Source organism: Microcebus murinus, chromosome 10 (genome assembly GCF_040939455.1).
Source record: "Microcebus murinus isolate Inina chromosome 10, M.murinus_Inina_mat1.0, whole genome shotgun sequence".
Lineage (NCBI taxonomy): Eukaryota > Metazoa > Chordata > Mammalia > Primates > Cheirogaleidae > Microcebus > Microcebus murinus.
The window spans coordinates 814,839-831,691 of NC_134113.1; the positions used below are offsets into that span (position 1 = coordinate 814,839).

General features: G+C 54.1%; 1 protein-coding gene across 1 annotated transcript; it reads left to right on the plus strand.

Annotated features, from left to right (window-relative positions):
• The first annotated feature begins 171 nt into the window (after positions 1-171).
• ALG12 (ALG12 alpha-1,6-mannosyltransferase) lies at positions 172-16,175 on the plus strand. Its single transcript, XM_012789583.3, has 10 exons — positions 172-258; positions 4,347-4,587; positions 4,672-4,804; positions 7,720-7,893; positions 8,209-8,403; positions 8,900-9,003; positions 9,588-9,811; positions 15,284-15,453; positions 15,541-15,616; positions 15,760-16,175. The coding sequence occupies exons 2-10, from the start codon at positions 4,426-4,428 to the stop codon at positions 15,989-15,991; spliced, it is 1,470 nt and encodes a 489-aa protein (XP_012645037.2). The 5' UTR covers positions 172-258; positions 4,347-4,425; the 3' UTR covers positions 15,992-16,175.
• Positions 16,176-16,853: the final 678 nt, after the last annotated feature.

A 16,853-nucleotide genomic window follows, 5' to 3' on the forward strand; every position in this document is an offset into this window, starting at 1 on the left:
GGGAAGGCCCCGGGTCAGCGTCCTGCCGGGAGGCTGGGGCGGGGGCGTGGCGATCCGAGCCCGCCCCTCTCAGGAACGGCCCGTGGTGGCCATCTTTACTCCGGGCAGCTCCGCTGCAACAGCGGCTGGGGCTCCGGCGGCCATGTTGGGTCCGGGCAAGAGCTTCGCCTGCGTTCTCTGTTTCCGCCGCCTCACTTCCGGCCGAGAGCCACCCAGGCGGCCGCGCTCCGAGGGACTACGCCGCCGGGGGCGGGAGAGGTCAGCGCGCGCTGCCGCGGCTGGGGCCCTTAGGGCGGGAGGGCGAGGGCACGATCCGGGCTCTCCCGGGGGGCGGCGGGGACCCCCGAGGCAGCGCTACCCACGCGTTCCTCAGGCCCTACCGCGCGTGCCCACGCGTGACAGCCGCCGGGCTCCTCACTCTCGGGGTCGGGCGTGGGGGTCGGGGTGGGGGTGGGGCCGGGCCCTCACCCTGGGGTGAGGGGGATGGGGTGCGGGCGGGGGTCCTCACCCTGGGGTGGAGGGGCCCCCAGTGTGTCGCTGGGGGTTGGGGGGCCAGGGATCTGCACTTCCTCCTGTGCCTGAAGTGACACTGACGTTTAAGAACCTGAGGTTTAAATTAGGAGAAATTAAATGTGCGTTTCTGGGTGTTAGGGAAAACTGCCTGTGAGGTAAGGAGAGAACAGCCAGAAGGAAGAAGTACAAATAATAATGGAGTTTTAGCTGGTGTTTGGTTGGCAGCAGGTCTAATTTGCACTAGATTGTTGGTGTTTCCCCGCTGAGATGAATGATTACTAATGTTGTTAATAATGACATCTGATTTGACCAATTTCAGTAGAGAGCTTAGAATCCAAACTGACAGGTGCAAGAGGGCCTCCTTGTAGGTCATTTCCTGATCTGAGATGCCCTCATTCTGTAAACCATATCTTTCCTTTTTCTTTTCTTCTCTCTCTCTTTTTTTTCCTTTTTTTTTTTTTTTTTTTTTGGTATACTCTTGAAGATGGTAGAGAGTGGACTGCTCCAAGAAGGAACAGTCTGTAGGCCACATCTTTAAAGAGTCTTGACTAGTGCCTGTTTTAACTTGCGGATGCTCCCAAGGGCGCCTGTTGCTTCAGATTAAGAACAGCTGCTGAACAGCTGCAAGCACCATCTGCTCACCCTGGCCGGGTGGTGGGCTGCTTGTGAGTTTCGTGCTCGTTTATGCCACGTATGTCTTCTGTGCTCCTGGTTGAAGCTTCTGCCTCACACTCGATCTCCTCCTGCCTTTTGGAATAAGCTGCCCTTATCTGGGGCCTGGCAGGAGGGTCAGGGTGGGTTCTGCACATGACATTTTCATCCCACGGTCTGGATTCTCCTCGCGGGAAGAGCCTCTGGGTGGAGGGGCAGAGGGCTGGCTGGGCAGCCCGTGCCAGGGCCCTGCCAAGGCGCACTTCCTGTGCAGCTGCCTCTCTAAGTTCTTTTTTCCTCAGGACAGTGGGAAGAACAGAGAGTAGCATATGAGTGTTCTGCAGTCTTCTCTGCTTTACTGGAAATTAAAGCATGGACATGTTTTTTTTTTTTTTTTTTTTTTTTTTTTTGTTTTTTTTTTGAGACAGAGTCTCACTTTGTTGTCCAGGCTAGAGTGAGTGCCGTGGCGTCAGCCTAGCTCACAGCAACCTCAAACTCCTGGGCTTGAGTGATCCTTCTGCCTCAGCCTCCCGAGTAGCTGGGACTACAGGCATGCGCCACCATGCCCGGCTAATTTTTTTTTTTTATATATATATCAGTTGGCCAATTAATTTCTTTCTATTTATAGTAGAGACGGGGTCTCGCTCTTGCTCAGGCTGGTTTTGAACTCCTGACCTTGAGCAATCCGCCCGCCTCGGCCTCCCAAGAGCTAGGATTACAGGCGTGAGCCACAGCGCCCGGCTGGACATGTTTTTAATAAAAATGTAACTGATGTGACAAGATCCCCCCGCATAAGAGTTTTCCCTGATTCTCTTCTTCAGCTAGTTCACTGAGCACCTGCCAGTTAGCAGGCTCTGCAGATGTGGTGGTGTCCTCAAGGAAGCAGGTCCTCCCGCCAGAGTGGGCTCTGTCCTTGGTGCTGAGCTTGCACTGGTGGGAGAAAAACCAACATGGAACACCCCCACACACACGCCCTGCCAGTGGACAGTGGATCCTAACCCGGTCCTTAGGTCTTTTCCTTTGTGAGTCACCAAAGTTTTATAGGGAAAAAGGTATGTTATCTCTAATAAGAACTACATCCTATTTTCGTCATCTAACATTATTAAAGCCCTTTTTCCCCTTTCTCCCCCACCCTCCCCTCATCACTACCATAACAATTAGGATTCCTGTCCCTTCTAATCTACAGATTTTCCTTCACGTTTTTGTTTGTTGGTTGGTTTTTTTCCTTATTTATTTATTTTTTGAGACAGGGTCTCTGTTGCGTGGGCTAGAGTGCAGTGGCATCATCACAGCTCACTGTAACCACAAACTCCTGAGCTCAGGTGATCCTCCTGCCTCAGCCTCCCACCTGTACTTAGGACTACAGGCGCATGCCACCACACCCAGCTAATTTTTCTGTTTTTTTGTAGTGACAGGGTCTCGCTCTCACTCAGGCTGATCTCGGACTCCTGAGCTCAAATGGTCCTCTCACTTTGGCCTCCCAGAGTGCTAGGATTGCAGGTCTGAGCCACTTCACCTGGCCTGTTTGGTTTTTTTTGAGACAGGGTCTCACTCTGTCATCCAGGCTAGAGGGCAGTAGTGGGATAGTAGCTCACTGCAGCCCTGAACTCTTGGGCGCAAGTGATCCTCCTGCCACAGCCTCTGAAAGTAGCTAGTGGTTTTCCTTTACTTGTTATAATTCTTTACTTGCCATCTTTGGAGAGTACAGGCTTCTTAACTCTACATCTGTAGAAAGGTAGTGTTTATAAATAGTAAGCACCATGGTTCTCTCTCCCTTTGCTTCTGGCCCTTCTGGTTTTGATTGAATAAAATTAAACCTGTTTTAGAAGAATCCAGAAACAAGAAGAACCTGCCATCTGCCCCCTAGGTCTTCCACGTGTAGCAGCTGGATACTTTCATGATTTTTCAGGAAGCTCAATGCCATTGGTCCCTTGAAGTTGTCCTGGTAATAATTGGATGACCAATTGCAGGTTCCCCTTAGGACAAAGTTCAGGTTCATGGCCATCATGGTGCCGCCTTGAGGCTGTCCCTCCCAGCCTGCTTATCAGCCCCCACCTCACAGCCTCCCGTCCCGTCCGTCAGCCAGTTCTGTGGGGGCTACGCCTGGGTTTTGCTGACTGTCCCACCAGATTTGAGCTTCTTGAGGGCAGGGTCTGTTTCACCTGCTCTGCCACCCAGGCCAGCATGACCTGGCTAGACCCAGGGTTCCACAACTGAAGTCTTTCTTCCCAGAAAAGTATTCACAGAGCTTAACCACTTCAGTGCAGCGCTCACCAGCCGCGAAACCTCGCCCACAGCCGGCACTCATAGTCCACACAATAGTTTGTGCTGTGCATTGACAACGAATCCGTTTTGCTCTTGTGTGATGAGGAAAGCTTGAAAGCACTGAAAGCTTGTTTTACTTTACAGGCAGCTTTACTTGTAATGTAAATCAGAATAGGTAACATGTACATATATGTTTTCATTATGTTATTTTTAAATGTTCACAATTTTATTTTATTTTATTTTATTTTATTTTTTTTTGAGACAGAGTCTCACTTGTTGCCCAGGCTAGAGTGAGTGCCGTGGCGTCAGCCTAGCTCACAGCAACCTCAAACTCCTGGGCTCAAACAATCCTTCTGCCTCAGCATCCCAAGTAGCTGGGACTACAGGCATGCACCACCATGCCCAGCTAATTATATATATATATATTAGTTGGCCAATTAATTTCTTTCTATTTATAGTAGAGACGGGGTCTTGCTCTTGCTCAGGCTGGTTTCGAACTCCTGACCTCGAGCAATCCGCCCGCCTCAGCCTCCCAGAGTGCTAGGATTACAGGCGTGAGCCACCGCGCCTGGCTCACAATTTTATTTTGATAAATGAAAAATTAGGAAAGTCACATCATGGCTGTCGGCTAAAGTCAACGCTCAGCTGTGCGCCTTCATATCACGGCTGTCGGCTAAAGTCGCTGTGCGCGTTCATCTGTGGCTGTCGACTGCTCGTACCGAAGTGGTTAAAGTGCAAGATAGCTGGTTAAACTATGAAGGCTTCTCAAGTGTGGTTTTTGTTGTAACTTTCCATTTTGACATGTTTTCAGATTTATAGGAGTTACAACAATAGTTCAAAGAATTCCTGCTTACCATTTACTCAGACTTCCCAAGCATGATTTTTGAAGCTTACAAATCCATGTTTCATTCTTTCAGAACGCTTAGAGTGGAAGTGCCCACGGTTGGTATTTTGTACCCTTGGATCCGTGAAAGTGCATGAAGCTGAAAGCCCTGGATGGCCGGGAAGAGGTCATCGAGCAAGCGGCCCCTGCTGCTGGGGCTGCTCCTGGCCGTGGCCACTGTCCACCTGGTCACCTGTCCCTACACCAAAGTAGAGGAGAGCTTCAGCCTGCAGGCCACACACGACCTGCTCTACCACCAGCTGGACGTGGACAAGGTGAGGGGCCGCTGCTGCCTTTGTCCGGAAATCCCGTGTCCGACTCCTGAGGCCTCCCTGTCCTGACCTGCCTTCCCTTTGCAGTACGACCACCTCGAGTTCCCTGGCGTCGTCCCCAGGACCTTCCTCGGGCCACTGCTGATGGCAGCGTTCTCCAGCCCTGCAGTTTACGTGCTTTCCCTGTTAGAAATGTCCAAGTTTTACTCTCAGCTGATAGGTAAGCGGGTCTCCAAAACATGCGGACGAGATGGAGAATTGTGGTGTCAGACGATCTCAGTCGGTCACGGGCTCCTCCCGTTCGGGAACGTCCGTCTGTGACAGTCTTGCCTGTGATCTCTTTAGCGTGGGGCGTCAGACCCGGGCCGTGTGAGTGAGCCCCTCTGGGCATCACGCTCTCACCTGAGAAACAAGGGTGACGGTGCCTTCCTCCCCAGGGCTGGTGCAGGGAATGAACGTGCCTGGAGGGACCCTTGTGGCACTTACACGCTTGGGTGACCGCGGAGCCACCTCAGCTTGTTCGCCAGGACAGCCCCGTTAGCTTAAACAGCGTTGGCATTGCAGAGGCAGCTCGTTTGTCTGGGGGGGGGCGCTCAGACAGAAACCCCTCGTTCCCGAGGTGCCCCTGCGAGGCTGTGTGCACATCCCTCTGGGTCTCTGTGTCCATCTGAGTGCTGTTTTAAAAAACAAATTCACAACATGCTGTGTATATTGTTCTACAACCTGCTTTTTTTTTTTAAGTCAATAATCACTTTTCTATTTCAGTGAATTTTTATTGTGTCTAATACCCAGACCACATTCAGATTTCCCCAGTTGACTCAAACTCATTCTTTTTTTTTTTTTTTTTTTTTTTTGAGGCGGAGTCTCACTCTGTTGCCCAGGCCAGAGTGCCGTGGCATCAGCCTAGCTCACAGCAACCTCAAACTGCTGGGCTCAAGCGATCCTCCTGCCTCAGCCTCCCGAGTAGCTGGGACTACAGGCATGCGCCACCATGCCTGGCTAATTTTTTCTGTATATATTAGTTGGCCAATTAATTTCTTTCTATTTATAGTATAGACGGGGTCTTGCTCTTGCTCAGGGTGGTTTTGAACTCCTGACCTAGAGCAATCTGCCTGCCTCAGCCTCCCAGAGTGCTAGGATTACCGGCGTGAGCCACCGCGCCCGGCCCTGGCTAATTTTTTCTATGTATTTTTAGTTGGCCAATTAATTTGTGTCTATTTTTAGTAGAGATGGTGTCTCACTCTTGCTCAAGCTGGTTTCGAACTCCTGACCTTCCATCCACCCGCCTCAGCCTCCCAGAGTGCTAGCATTACTCAAACTCATTTTTTTTTTTTTTTTTTTTGAGACAGAGTCTCACTTTGTTGCCCAGGCTAGAGTGGGTGCCGTGGCGTCAGCGTAGCTCACAGCAACCTCAAACTCCTGGGCTCAAGCAATTCTACTATCTCAGCCTCCCAAGTAGCTGGGACTACAGGCATGTGCCACCATGCCGGCTAATTTTTTTTCTATATATATTACTTGGCCAATTAATTTCTTTCTATTTATAGTAGAGATGGGGTCTTGCTCTTGCTCAGGGTGGTTTTGAACTCCTGACCTTGAGGAATCTGCCTGCCTCGGCCTCCCAGAGAGCTAGGATTACAGGCATGAACCACCACGCTCAGCCCATTCTTATAACTATTTTGCCTGCCCTGCATGCAGAGCTTTAAAAAACGGACACATTCCTGGGAAAGAAGCAGTTCTGCTTCTTGAAAGGGCAGATTGGGAAATGGAAATCCACCGTCACATGGGGACAGGTAGACAAGCTGTGCTCATTGTGTGGAGGCTTCAGGGACCCCCAGATGAGGAGGAGTTGGGGGGCCACGATCTCGGGAAAAGAAACTGCAAGTGAGCCCCGTGCGTGGCCTGCTTTGCCGGGAAGCTTCTGCTTGTTGCAGGGGAGTCAGGCGGAGCTGGGCAGACCGGGCCTGCAGGGCCTTGGAGGGCTGTGGCCCCAGGCGGTGGGCAGGAGCCAGCCCTGCGTCCTCATCCTCGTTCCCAGCTTCGCTAAGAGGACCTGGAGTTGCTTGTGCCCCTGGGCCCTGCCGGAGGCCAGACACATTAATGGTTCCTCTCTGGACAGCGACACACAGTGTCATCCTGGGACTGAGGCTGTCCCTGTAGCTTTCCCAAACCGTCACTGTCTGGCAGCCGGGCCGGGCAGACTTCAGCAAGATGCGGACCGAGAGCAGCCGGGGTGCGGGTGACAGGCTCATCGGATGCGCACTTGACGGAGGTCAGAGACAGGCAGGCACTTTGCCGGAGTGCTGTCAGCTGTGTAAAAGAACCAAAATGAGAATTCTAGCACCAAAATTACAGCAACTGAAATTAGATCCTTGTGGACATCAGTTAAAATATTTCCGTATAAAACATGTACAGTGGGAATCCAGCAGCACATGAAAGAAAAATGCCGGGGCCCAAGCTGGCTTTGTGCCCAGAGCGGCGGGTTCATGGTTGGGAAACCCGTGGGTCCTTGGGCTCCCTCAGTCCCCACGGCGGCCTGGACCCCGGTACCTCTCACGTGGGGACTGTGGACTCTCTTGTGGCCTCCCAGGAAGATGGCAGAGCAGCCCAGCGGCGGACGGGCCTGTCCACTCAGGATGGGTGGTCTCCAGGCACCGTCCTGGGCATGCCCTGGTCCTCACCTTGTCTTCCCGAGACCACCGGCCGGGGACAGCCCCTAGTCGGCTTCCTGCCCCTGGCCCTGCCTTCCCGCCAGGTCCTGCCACCTACTGGCTGCAGGTCAGAGCAAGATGAGTCAGGCCCTCGAAAATCCTGCCCCTTGGAGGCGTCTCGGCCAGGTGGGGGTCTCTGGTTTAGCCCAGACTTGACTTGTCACGGCGTCCTGTGAAGGCTGCCTGTGCTGCCGGGTGGCCAGGTTCCTCCCTCCAGCTGTTGGGGAGCAGCCCCCAGAGCCCGCGTGGCCCTGAGGCGCAGCCCTGGGGTCTGGTGTGGCAGCTCCCAGTGGGAACGCAGGCGCCAGGGTCTGTTTTCAAAACCAAAGGCAGCTCCCTCTCAGGTGGTTTTTCCGTCACCTGGCTCTGGCTCGCCATTGCAAGCCGCACCGCAGGTCACCGTGTGTTGTTTTCTTTGTTTCTTTAGTTAGAGGAGTTCTTGGGCTTGCTGTGATTTTCGGACTCTGGACGTTACAAAAAGAAGTGAGACGACAGTTTGGGGCCACGGTGGCCACCATGTTCTGCTGGGTGACAGCCACGCAGTTCCACCTGATGTTCTACTGCACCCGGACGCTGCCCAACGTGCTGGCGCTGCCCGTGGGTACGTAGCTGCCGGCCGTGCCCGCAGCGCTGGGGCCCCGCCCTCCGTCCCCAGCGAGGGGCTGGCCCAGTCAGGGCACCGTGCGTCCATCGATCGCCCGCACGCATGTCCGCCCAACAACAGCTGCTCCCCACGGGGCTCCCCAGAAATGCCTGCGATCAGAAACCGGGGTTCTCTGTTCTTGGTGCTGGGTTGGGAGGAACTTTCTAGCAAATGACGTGGGGGGGGTGCTGTGTCAGCAGCTCTGAGCGGCTGCTTGTTTTCTGGGGTGAGTTCTGCGCGAGGCGCCTGACACGCCCTCCCGCGGTCTTGCAGTGCTGCTGGCCCTCGCGGCCTGGCTGCAGCACGGCTGGGCCCGCTTCATCTGGCTCTCGGCGCTCGCCATCGTCGTGTTCAGGGCCGAGCTGTGCCTGCTCCTGGGCCTCATGCTGCTGCCCGCACTGCACAGCAGGAGGCTCCCTGTGCTCAGGCTGCTGCGTCATGCCGTCCCCGCCGGGGTCCTCAGCCTAGGTGAGTCACTGTCACCGTCTCTGTGCAATTCTTCTGACTGGATTCTGTTTTGCCTTGTCTTACAAAGATGACGAGAAATTGGGGAGTTTGGTTTCTTCCCATGGAATAAAGTCGCCTTTAACTGTTAGCAGTACCCGAACGTCTCAGTCCAGGTCCTCCTGAGCTGTCTGCCCGGGGTCTGCAGGGCCCCAGCCTGTGCCCTGGAGCCTCTGTCCGCCCACCTGTCCTTCGTGCCTGGCCCAGGCTGGGGGAGGACGCGGGAGCAGGAGGGCAGCTTGTTCCCAAGCCCTGGGCTGGGGGGACGGGCTCCAGGAAGTGCTGTCCCCAGCCAGTCAGCTTTTCCACGTGAAAGGGGTTTGCGGTTTCCGTGGCACCGGCAGGCTGCTCCGTGGGCCCGATCGCTGATGGCACAGCCGGTGGCTGCGGTTCACCCAGCAGTGTCAGTGTGGCCTTTTAGGGGCTGTGTTCATTGCTGAGGGGCTTCTTGTTTTATTAGGGCTGACGGTGGCTGTAGACTCCTATTTTTGGCGACAGCTCGTGTGGCCGGAAGGAAAGGTGCTCTGGTACAACACCGTCCTGAATAAAAGTTCCAACTGGGGAGTATCCTTTCAGTGCCTCTGCCGGGGGATGGCGCGTGTGAACTGGCTGCTTTTCTTCCCAGCCTCGCGCCCTGCCGCGGGGTCACACCCAGGGCCCACCTCTCCCGCCCATCCCTGGGAAACGCTGGGCTGGGAGGTCCTCGCTCCCGCTGCCAGCCGTTTCCCGTGGAAACATCACTGCACGTGCAGTCCCGGCCTCTCTGTAAATCCTCGGGATGATCTGCTTTTTCAAAACGTTTTATTACGGAATATTTCAAACATACACACAAGTAGAAAGAACAACATAATGACTCCCCAGGGCATATGAAGAACTTCACGCAGCCTTGGGTGTGGGGCCCTCGCTGGGAGTGGACGTGCCCGGTCCAGGCCACCCGAGGCCCTCGCCGTGCCCCTGCCCCTGCGCCCAGGTCCCTGCGCCATGCCCCTGCGCCGTCCCCCTGCCCCTGCGCCCAGGTCCCCATTGCGTCCTTCAGCACAACCGTCTTGGACACCTTGCAGCCTCCATCCTGTGGCCCGGCAGTGGTTCCTCGCGGACAGGTACCTTGATCACTGGCGTGTGTGTTCTCCTTAACCACCCCCCTGTAGACCTCCCCGCTGCTGTGGTATTTCTACTCAGCCCTGCCCCGAGGCCTGGGCTGCAGCCTTCTCTTCGTGCCCCTGGGCCTGGCGGACAGAAGGACGCACGCGCTGGCTCTGCCGTCCCTGGGCTTCGTGGCTCTGTACTCGCTGCTCCCGCACAAGGAGCTGCGCTTCATCATCTACGCCTTCCCCATGCTCAACGTCGTGGCCGCCAGGGGCTGCTCCCGCCTGTGAGTGCCTTGTGCTTGTGCTGGTGGTTCTTCAGTTTCCTTGGAGACAGGATCACTGGTCTTCAATGGGGGAGAGTTTTAAAGTGAACGTGGGGAGTGTTCCATGGGGCACCTGTGTCGAAGGAGGGCCGCGTGGGCCAGGACAGGGCCGGCGACGCTCCAGCCGGGGGCTCTGCCTGGCTTGTCCGTCTCTGTGGGTTTGGGCGTGAGTCTCGTGCCTGTGTGTCCACGGCGCTGTGCTCACTGTCCCAGCGCTCGGTCACCGCAGGAGGGATGCTCACAAAGGTGGTGGCGGCAGGGGCGGGGCGTCCAGGCCTGGGGGCTTCGTGGGGGCCTGGCTGGTGAAGGAAGGGCGCCTGGTGGCACGGGCTCTGCGTCGTCCGACACCAGGTCCAGCGCAGAGACGCTTGTCCAGGCAGGTGGCCCTGCGGGAGGGGGCATGCTCAGGCAGGTGCTCTCAGCTGGATGTGTTTTGTTGTTGTTGTTGTTGTTTTGTTTTGTTTTTTGAGGCAGAGTCTCACTCTGTTGCCCAGGCTAGAGTGTTATGGCGTCAGCCTAGCTCACAGCAACCTCAAACTCCTGGGCTCAGGCAATCCTACTGTCTCAGCATCCTGGGTAGCTGGGACTTACAGGCATGTGCCACCATGCCCGGCTAATTTTTTCTGTATATGTTTGTTGGCCAATTAATTTCTTTCTATTGTTAGTAGAGATGGGGTCTCACTCTTGCTCAGGCTGGTCTTGAACTCCTGAGCTTGAGTGATCTGCCTGCCTCGGCCTCCCAGAGTGCTAGTCTCAGCTGGACGTGAAGGGCGCAGTGCAGCCGGGGCCTGGGGTCACGGGGGGGGGGGGCAGTGGCAGGTGGTGAACAGGGAGCTGGGCCAGGTGTGAAGAGGGGTTTCCCAGGCCGAGGGGGCGTGGCCCGAGCGTGGCTGCCGCTCATGGCGTGGCCAGCACAGGAAGCCGGAGAGCCCGCCATGCCCACTTCCTGGTCTGGACCCTGGAGAAGGGCCCTGGGTGAGGGGGCTGATGACATGCCCCCTGTGGACCCACTGCCTTAGTGGGAATAAGAGGCCAACCCAGGCCAGGCTGGGGGCCCGAGGGGCAGAGTGAGGGGCGCCTGCCCAGGCTGGGAGAGCAGGCCCCTGAAACACAGCCCCTGCGACGCGGCTCTGCGCGCCCTGGCTGTGGTCAGGTGCGCTCCATGCAGCACCTGTTGAAGGGGAGCCCAGCGTGCCCAGTGCCGCCTGCAGACTTCAGCCTGCAGCTGCGTTTTTGCTTCAGTCAATCAGATTTTTATCAAGTCTGCCTTTGGCTTTTCTTTGCTTTTGGCTGCCTCTGGTCTTGGGTCGGCTCCGAGCTGGGAGCAGGTGCAGACCCCAGCCGGAGTCACGGCAGACACAGGCTGTCAAAGATGAACAGGTGGGGGCTGTTAAAGAGGCAGGACGGGTCTTATCAGCGACAGACTTTCGCAGCAGGGGCGAGGGCCAGCTGGACTCAGCTGTGCCCAGACAAAGGGCAAGAGACGTTTTCAGGACCCGTGTGCTGGGTTTGATGAGACCACCTGGCGTGCTCCTTGGCCACGTCCAGAGGAGGGACGTCTTTGCGAGGGGCGGTGGTGCGTGTTGGAGCTGGCCCACTGAGTCAGGCCCTCGCCCCAGCAGGGACTGGAGAGCGCAGGCAGGTTCCTCCCAGGTTCTGAGGCAGGTCTGGGTGGGGCGTTTGCATCTCACGGGCAGAGGAGAGATTTATAGTTGCAAGCTTGCTAAAGGAACGGCACCCAGGGGCCCAGGGGCCTGTGCCTTCATCGGGTTTGGGCTGCGACAGACAGTGACTTCCCTGGCCATGCTGAGCTTTCTGGCAGGCTGCTGGGAGCTGGGTTCGTCCTAGGGTGTGGCCTTGAGCTGTTAGGAACTATGCCCCAGTTTATGCAAGTCTCTTAGGCAGGTAGGGGGAGTGGGGGTGGACGAAATCGTTCGTGCTCAAAGTCTGTGTTTTTTATCGGCTGAGGTCCAGAGAGCTCATAGGAGCCTGACGAGTTTGGTCAAGGGTCAACCGGGACTTGAGACTGGGGCCAGCTCCTTTCTGTTAAGGGGCAGATAGTAAATGTTGTTGTCTCTGTGGGCCACACGGTCTCTGTTGCAGCTCCTGACTCTGCTGTTTGTAGCCAAAAACAAGCCACAGACCATAGTAAAGGAATAGGCAGCAGTGTGTCCTTGCAGAGCTCAGTTACAAGCACAGGCTGAGCTGGGTTGGGCTGCAGGTGAGACTCCAGGCTGAGCAGTCACCAGAGAATGTCTGAAAAAATATGTTAGGTTATTAAATATGAAATGTCCGATTTCGAACCCAAAGTGTAGTTTATTATATCTCAAACAAGAAGCGGTACAATTAGTCACAGGATGCACCTAAACTATTGACACAGTTTTGCCATCTTAACAGTAGCTTGTTCATGCCAGCAGTGAAGAAGTCTGGAGAGCCAGTGGCAACGAAATCTCGAAAGGCGTTTTCCACAGCTTGTTGAGGATTGAGTGTTTTTCCTTGCAAGAAGTGGTCCAAAGCCTGGAAGAAGTGGTAGTTGCTTGGTGCAAGGTCTGGTGAATACGGTGGATGACACACAGTTTCCAAGTCCAGCCTCTGTAGTTTGAGCAGTGTTATTTGTGTGACATGGGGCCGACTGTTGTCTTGCAAGAGGATTGTCTCTACTGACCAATCTCGGCTGCTTAAGCACAACCATCCTCATCATATCATCCAGTGGGTTGTAGTACACATCCTCTGTAATCGATTGACCAGGTTTCATGAAGCTGTAGTGGATAATACCAGTGCTGGACCACCACAGACACCATTAGCTTTTTTTTTTTTATGAACATTCGGTTTTGGTCTGGATTTCGGCACTGCATCCGTATCCAACCATTGTGCTGAGTGCTTGTGATTGTCAGAAAGAATCCGTTTTTCATCACGTGTAACAACATGGTGTAGAAATGGTTTATCTTGCAAAGAAAGTCAAGTTCTAATGCTCGTTTAATTCATGCGAAACCCATCTATCCAGCTCCTTAACCTTGCCGATGTGTTTCAAATGGTCCAGTGTTGTCAGAATAGTAATGTCAAACCTTGTTGCCAATTCACAGGTAAGCTCAGATGGATTTGCTTCCATGACAGCTTTCAGCTCACCATTATCCACCTTGGTCTCAGGTCCATCACGTGGCTCCTTTTCAAGATTAAAATCACCAGGCCGGGCGCGGTGGCTCACGCCTGTAATCCTAGCACTCTGGGAGGCCGAGGCGGGTGGATCGCTCAAGGTCAGGAGTTCGAAACCAGCCTGAGCAAGAGCGAGACCCAGTCTCTACTATAAATAGAAAGAAATTAATTGGCCAACTGATATATATATATAAAAAATTAGCCAGGCATGGTGGCGCATGCCTGTAGTCCCAGCCACTCGGAGGCTGAGGCAGGAGAATCGCTTGAGCCCAGGAGTCTGAGGTTGCTGTGAGCTAGGCTGACGCCACGGCACTCACTCTAACCTGGGCAACAAAGTGAGACTCTGTCTCAAAAAAAAAAATCACCAGAACAGAACTTCTCAAACCATAGACGTACCGTGTGTTCATTAGCCACATCCTTCCTGAACACTTTGTTGTTATTTCAAGCTGTCTGTGCAGCATGGATTCCATGATGGAACTCATATTCAAAAATAACATGGGCCGGGCGTGGTGGTCATGCCTGTAATCCTAGCACTCTGGGAGGCCGAGGCAGGCAGATTGCTCAAGGTCAGGAGTTCGAGACCAGCCTGAGAAAGAGCGAGACCCTGTCTCTACTAAAAAATAGAAAGAAATCAATTGGCCTACTAAAAAATATATACAAAAAATTAGCTGGGCATGGTGGCGCATGCCTATAGTCCCAGCTACTCAGGAGGCTGAGGCAGGAGGATTACTTGAGCCCAGGAGTTTGAGGTTGCTGTGAGCTAGGCTGATGCCATAGCACTCTAGCCCAGGCAACAGGGTGAGACTCTGTCTCAAAAAAAAAAAAGAAAGAAAGAAACAGAACAAAAATAACATGAATTTTTTACTTATCTATGGTTTCATAAAAATTGCTCTTAAAAAAGGTGACAGATAATCACAAGCCAAAATGTGGATGAACCTTTTCAATAAACATAAAACAAGAGGTATCAAAGCGAAATGTCAGAGATATCAGCTGTCAAACAATACTTAAGGAAATCAGACGTTTCATACTTAATACATTAAGTGCCATGTGAGTTGTATTTAACTCATGCTAGTTTTGAGCCCAGGGCCCATGAAGCAAACATAACTCAAATACCTCTTCACTTTGGGGATTGCGAGAACTATTTTTCAAGTTGTATATAACTCATAGAAAATAATAAAAAATAACAAATTTTTCATTAAATTAGAAAGGATCATTTTGTTTTCAAAGTTTTTATTCTATTTTCATAATAAAACACTGTGGCCCCAAGGGAAAAAAATATTTTTTCTAGTGTAGCAATGTGTTAATAACCTAATATTATTCTGAAAATCCAATATAAATTCTTTTTTTTTTTTTTTTTTTTTTTTTTTGAGACAGAGTCTCGCTTTGTTGCCCAGGCTAGAGTGAGTGCCGTGGCGTCAGCCTAGCTCACAGCAACCTCAAACTCCTGGGCTCGAGTGATCCTTCTGCCTCAGCCTCCCAAGTAGCTGGGACTACAGGCATGCGCCACCATGCCCGGCTAATTTTTTCTATATATATCAGTTGGCCAATTAATTTCTTTCTATTTATAGTAGAGACGGGGTCTCGCTCTTGCTCAGGCTGGTTTTGAACTCCTGACCTTGAGCAATCCGCCCGCCTCGGCCTCCCAAGAGCTAGGATTACAGGCGTGAGCCACAGCGCCCGGCCTAAAGGTGGGAGGGTTTTTTTTTTTTTTTTTTTTTTTTTTTTTTTTTTGAGACAGAGTCTCACTTTGTTGCCCGGGCTAGAGTGAGTGCCGTGGCGTCAGCCTAGCTCACAGCAACCTCAAACTCCTGGGCTCGAGTGATCCTCCTGCCTCAGCCTCCCGGGTAGCTGGGACTACAGGCATGTGCCACCATGCCCGGCTAATTTTTTATATATATATATCAGTTGGCCAATTAATTTCTTTCTATTTATAGTAGAGACAGGGTCTCGCTCAGGCTGGTTTTGAACTCCTGACCTTGAGCAATCCGCCCGCCTCGGCCTCCCAAGAGCTAGGATTACAGGCGTGAGCCACAGCGCCCGGCCTCCAATATAAATTCTAAATTGGCATCTTGAGTGGAATTTCACAGACAAAATTCTTGTCGTATTTCAGCCACTTTCATTAACCATTTATTGTATGTATTTGATCATGAACGTTTCTGCCGTGTTACGACTTGGTGAAGTTGAACAGCAGGGTTATGTTCCTAACACGTGTCTAGATGTGATAATTAGATACTTCATTGCCACTGTCTTCTTTTTACAGAGTATGATTCTCTTTCTCAGGCTGAATAATTACAGAAAGTCCTGGCTGTATAAGGTGGGGTCCCTGCTGGTGATAGGGCACCTCGTGGCGAACGCCGCCTACGTGGCCGCGTCCCTCTACGTGTCCCACTTCAACTACCCCGGAGGCGTCGCGATGCGGACGCTGCACGAGCTGGTGCCCCCCTGGACAGGTCAGTGCCGGGGATGCTGCCCGGGCCCGGCCCTGGCTCTGGCGGGCGCTGGCGCCGGGTGCTGAGCAGCAGGTGTGGTTTCCTCAGGGGTCCTCCTGCACATCGACGTGGCCGCTGCCCAGACGGGCGTGTCTCGGTTTCTGCAGGTCAACAGCGCCTGGAGGTATGTTTCCGGCCAGAGTGGCCGCACGTGTTGTCACTCCTCACAGGCTGCGTATGGGTCCCCTTAGGGGCACCCAATGCCAGGGGTGGCACGTGGGGTGACACAGGGCCACGGGCGGGGACTAGCCGGCTCTTCTCTTGCAGGTACGACAAGAGGGAGGACGTGTGGCCGGGGGCCGCGGCCATGCTGGGCTACACCCACCTCCTCATGGAGGCCGTGCCCGGCCACCTGGCCCTCTACAGGGACACGCACCGGGTCCTGGCCAGCGTCGTGGGCACCACAGGTGTGAGCCTGAACCTGACCAAACTGCCTCCCTTTGACCTCGGCCTGCAGACCAAGCTGGTGCTCCTGGAGAGGCTTCCCGGGCCGTCCTGAGGGCGAGAGCCGGCCCGGCCTCCAGCAGCCGGGTCCCTCCGGGAACGCGATCTCCACCCGTGTTCCCACAATCGGGACAAAACAGAGAAACAAGCCAACATCGGCACGCCCCGACACACTCCTGACCAAGCAGGGCCGGGGCCTCCGGCACAGCCTTGCCCAGGGCTCACAGCCCAGGGGGACAGTGGCTGCTCACACTCTCCTGCATGTTCCCCGGGTGGGGACAAGACCATTTGTCGTCCAGACTGGGACCATCCGGACACCTGGACGCGTGGCGCCCCTTGCCACGTCCTGCCCGCCCACACGGAGCTGCGTTTTGGCAGCACCGCACGCCGGGCGCCCGAGGTGGCGCCTGCTCGGAGGAGACCTCGACGTGACCCGCCACGGCGCCGCCCTCCCGGCCTCACCACCCGACTTCCGTACGCATTCACCGGTGCGTCACCTCCACTGCAGAGTAAGTCTTAGGAGATGAACATGTTCAGAAAGGAATGAGGAATAAAAAAGAATAAGGTAATAAAATGTCAATTGGAACCTCAAAAAAAAAAGAATGAGAATAAAATTTGTAAGTGTTTTCTTACGCATTATCTTACGGTATATGACTACCTCCAGAGACGGCCTTTACCAGGTTAGGGGGCGGGCTGGTGCAGCCACACTTCACAGGACACGCATTTATAAAGCGCCCAAAGCGCGTGTGACACTGCCAGGCACTAGAGACGGCACAGAGGACTGGGCGCCACTGTGTCCGAGTACACTCACGCGTGCACTTGTACATACATGTGCGTATACACGTATGCACACAAGCACACACATGCACATCCCCACACGCACATGCACAGCCTTGCCGCGTGCAGTGGCGTGTGCC